General features: G+C 46.2%; 1 protein-coding gene across 1 annotated transcript; it reads right to left on the bottom strand.

Moving 5' to 3' along the window:
- Positions 1-2,925: 2,925 nt before the first annotated feature.
- LOC135117500 (uncharacterized) lies at positions 2,926-3,752 on the bottom strand. The gene is made up of 2 exons (XM_064036871.1): positions 3,653-3,752; positions 2,926-3,212 (listed from the first exon to the last, which is right to left on the bottom strand). The coding sequence occupies exons 1-2, from the start codon at positions 3,750-3,752 to the stop codon at positions 2,926-2,928; spliced, it is 387 nt and encodes a 128-aa protein (XP_063892941.1).
- Positions 3,753-4,107: the final 355 nt, after the last annotated feature.

The raw sequence follows: 4,107 nt of genomic DNA, 5'->3' as shown, positions 1-4,107 counted from the left end.
CTTCAAAGTCTGACCTTTTAAATCCAGGGTCCAGGAGACTGCAGCATCAGGCACGTGGATAAACTTTGTCACTTCTGACTGTTAAAAGAAACCCAAAATGGACTCGCAAACTGTTTATTATCGGTTTACACCAAGCTCAGATTTTACGAGAGACAACCTTCAACGTCGGTAGCCGGAACAAGAAGAAGGAAAAATCCGTACCATCCTACGGTGTTGCCATCACAAAATTAGTGAGGTGCAAGTGAATTAGTCGATGTGACAGATACTATTATTAAATATTAAAATCGTCTATGTTTTCATAATCTAACACTATTCATAGTAAAGATAAGCACTTTGACAGTTATCTGGACCTGACGACTCGGTGCTGCCACCTCGTGGATTGCCATTTTAGAAAACCCTCATTCAAATAATGTTGCTACTGCTATTTTTCTACCACCCTAAGTCAGACTTACAGAGAAAGCCTAAGGCGTTAAGTCCGCCGTTGTACATTGTGTAAGAGGTGTAAATAAATATAAACTTAAAATGTAGGAACCACCAGATTTCCACTCCGTTGCTCGTGTGTAGCTTTCTATCAGACACAAATTAAGCGAATGGTGGTGGAAAAAGTAGTCAGCGTTAATGAAAAAAGCCTGCTTAAGCAGTTACCCATTTACATATATTTTTTAATTGTGTTATTAGTCTGTAAGCTCTCTGTAGAATTTTTTAAGTAGGTAAATAACTTGGTATTTGCAAACTAAATAAAAAACATGTACTTAGGTACAACCCGATTGTACAAATTAGCTTGACATTGATATAATTGTTATAGCGTACAATAGGCATTATCAAGAGCAGTGCGTATTTTCCACATGACTGCCAAATGCTGGATTAACAATGCGAGTCTATAAAATGCGAGTTCATCAATACCCAATGCACAGTCGTGTCCCTGCGCGATTGCTGACATCGACATTTTTTTTTAATATTATTTAAAATACCAACTGGCTGGTTAAAACGCGGTTTTACAAACTTGAGGATCTATAAACCTTCTTGGTATTAACGTAATAATGGATAACATCGCCTTCGTAGTGGATGAGAACTTGCCAGTGATAAGTGATGTGAAATTGGAACATGTCGCGAGTTGTGTCGTGAGAGCGGTGTACAGGAGCGGCCGCTGGGTCGACACCCCATCGTGTTCCTGCAGCGAATATTGTGGCACCGTTGTACCTGTGTATGGATAGTTAGTATCTATACATATAATAAAATGATAGGAAAGTCAAAACTGTACATTGAATATTTTTTTTAAAGAATACTTGGGGGGTGATCCATAATCGATTCTGAATCCAAATATGTAGTTTTTAGAATTTTTGTCTGTATGTCTGGTTATCTGTTTGTCTGTATGTTTTTCCCGGGTAAACTCAAAAAGTACTGCATGGATTTAAATCAAATTTTGCATGACTATTACCTGGGAGCCGGTTCAACACATAGGCTATATATTATCACGCTATCACCTACGGGGGTTGAGCAATGAATGTTTAAATAAACGAAATTGGAAATTCTATATTGCTCACGCAGACGAAGTCGCGGGCAACAGCTAGTTACTTATAACACGAATCATACAAAACTCTAGAAAATGATCATCAACCATTGATGGCAATACTGGGCTACCAGCAGTGGGTAGGTAAGTAGGAGAGTTGTGACAGATAATGTGATTTATAAACTTAAAGTTGCATGGGTACTTGCCTGATCTGGGATCGAACACGCACCCTCGTATTTGAGAGGTCCTTTACCCACTAGGCCACCACGACTTTTTCCCAATTAAAATAAACATCGTTTTTTTATGAATTCCCAAAAGCGATAAGTCCCTGTTACTGTTACAGCCTTTTTATCGTCCCACTGCTGGGCACAGGCCACCTCTCACACGAGGAGAAGGATTGAGCATTAATCACCACGCTTGCTCAAAGCGGGTTGGTGATTTCAGACTTTATGGTCCAGGTTTCCTCGAGATTCTTGCACCTGTTCGACTGGCGCGAGGAGGCTCAGCGCCGGGGGGAAACCCCGTTGCCGCGGCAAGTTGTCGCACAGCGGGCAGAGCTCCGGCGCGATCTCATGGTGGCCTGGAGGGAGCGACGGTCGCAGCTGACTGTCGTGCAGGGCACGCCACCATATTGGCGGTAAGTCCCCTCTTTGAGGACTGGCTTGGGAGGAGTCACGGCGCCCTCACGTACCGCATGACGCAGGTCCTCACCGGACACGGTGGTTTCGGGAGGTACCTGCATCGAATCGATCGTGAGGAGGCGCCCGGGTGGACCCGGTGGACCCCACAGTCCAGGAGTGCCCTGCGTGGGAAGGGCACCGTCGGGTCCTCGTCGAGACTTTAGGCGGCAGCGACCTCTCGCGTCCGGCCCTGGTTCAGGTCATGGTCCGAGAATATTAGTAACAATTCATGGCCATGGGCGAGAGGGTATGCCGTCGCCTCCTTCTGCGAAACAATCATGCTCGAGAAGGAGGAGGCAGTACATACAACTTAGAAAGGTTGCATTGGTACTTGCTTGACCTGCCCCTCATACCTCCCCCCAGTGGGGAGGGATCCTTATAATGGCCGGAGCACAGGGGGTGATCCTTGTGATGCAGGTGGTGGCGCCCCCGCGACTGTCGCCCGCTGATCACCCCCCAGGGCGGATGGGGACGGACGTTGTGTTCCCCGTCTTCCACCCCTTCTTCGTCTGCGGTGCGGCGCCGCGAGAGGGTCGCTCTGCGCGGCTTCGCAGTGGTGGCACTGTGGAATCTCCTCCCTCCCAATCCGGTGCAGGTACGATCCGAAGCAACCATGCCCGGACAGCACCTGCACAAACGCATCGAGAGGCACCCATGCCGCCGATCGAGCAGGCCGTTCAGGACAGGCCCGATGGTATCCAACGTCCGGCGACCGAACGTTGCCGAGGCAAGGTCCTAGGCCCAGTGCCCAGTTATTATCTCCCTCGCTTCCTCCCGTACTTCTTCCCGTTCTATAGGGTCCAGGTGCCGGTCTAGTGCCCTCTGCGCCGCCTTCCAGTCGTACACTCTGGCGAGCACCCAAGCCTCGAGCTCCCAAGGAGGGGTTCCCGCCAGAACGCACGCCGCCGCAAAGCTCACTGTACGGTACGCCCTCGCCACCCGCTGCGCAATGACCCTCTGTGGCCTTCGGATGGCAGCGGCGTTTCTCCGTCTGCACAGTGAGTCTGCCGTACTTGCTTGACCTGGAATCGAACCCACACCCACATACTCGAGAGGTTGGTTCTTTACCCACTAGGCCACCATGACTTTTTTTTAAGTCCCTACCGATCTCAAAAGATATTGTAAAGTTTTTTTACAAACTGTGAGATAATCGCGGACAAACATGAATGTTACAGCCATAGTGATTAAATAGATATTATACATAGGTAATGACTGGACATTATATATAATACCCAAATTGACTAGACAATGTACTAAATTAATCACTTTATCTGGATATTATTCATGATAGCTGGTCAAAGATAGCCAAAGTAATAAATATGGTACCTATAACCAACTTCGCACTAACTAATTCTTAAAAACGGCTTAAGTTATTATCGACTTTTTTTATGACAAATCATCAAATGATTGCTCGCTGTGGGTTAGCAGCGTGAGGGAGTGTCAGATTGTTAGTGACTTAAACCCAGTGGGGTTTGCTGAATCTCTTCGGGGAGCGCGTGGAATAACGCGCGCCACCGAGTTGTCTCTCGACACCCGGCGCCCGTGGTGTCTTCCACGTCCATGGCAGCAGCTGGGCTGAGAGGTGTGAACAAGTCTTTGAAGATATTATATAGAATTGCTAGTTAATATGATTAATTTTGTGCCAATTATCACTTCACCCACATTGAATAGATATTATAAATAATAGCTAGAGAATACACATAATATCCAGATCTATTCCTTTGGCTGTAACAAATATAGGTACCTACATACTGATCCACATAATCTATTGGTTCATTTTCGATTTGTTGTTGATGATAAGTTTGGCCTTTTTGATATTCATTACTAATTCCACAGTGCAGCATGCTGTACCTATGCAGAGTATCTAATATAATAATATATTGCAACTGTAGGCTCGATTCAGATGCTACCTATAAT

Source organism: Helicoverpa armigera, chromosome 1 (genome assembly GCF_030705265.1).
Source record: "Helicoverpa armigera isolate CAAS_96S chromosome 1, ASM3070526v1, whole genome shotgun sequence".
Classification (NCBI taxonomy): domain Eukaryota; kingdom Metazoa; phylum Arthropoda; class Insecta; order Lepidoptera; family Noctuidae; genus Helicoverpa; species Helicoverpa armigera.
This window is presented reverse-complemented; position numbering and strand designations above follow the sequence as displayed.

Bases quoted from the DNA above. Each gene is read 5' to 3' on its own strand.
- LOC135117500 (XM_064036871.1), bottom strand. From the start codon at position 3,752: ATGGACGTGGAAGACACCACGGGCGCCGGGTGTCGAGAGACAACTCGG. The intron at 3,213-3,652 runs GTTTAAGTCACT...GTTCGATTCCAG, and splicing joins GATTCAGCAAACCCCACTGG to GTCAAGCAAGTACGGCAGAC.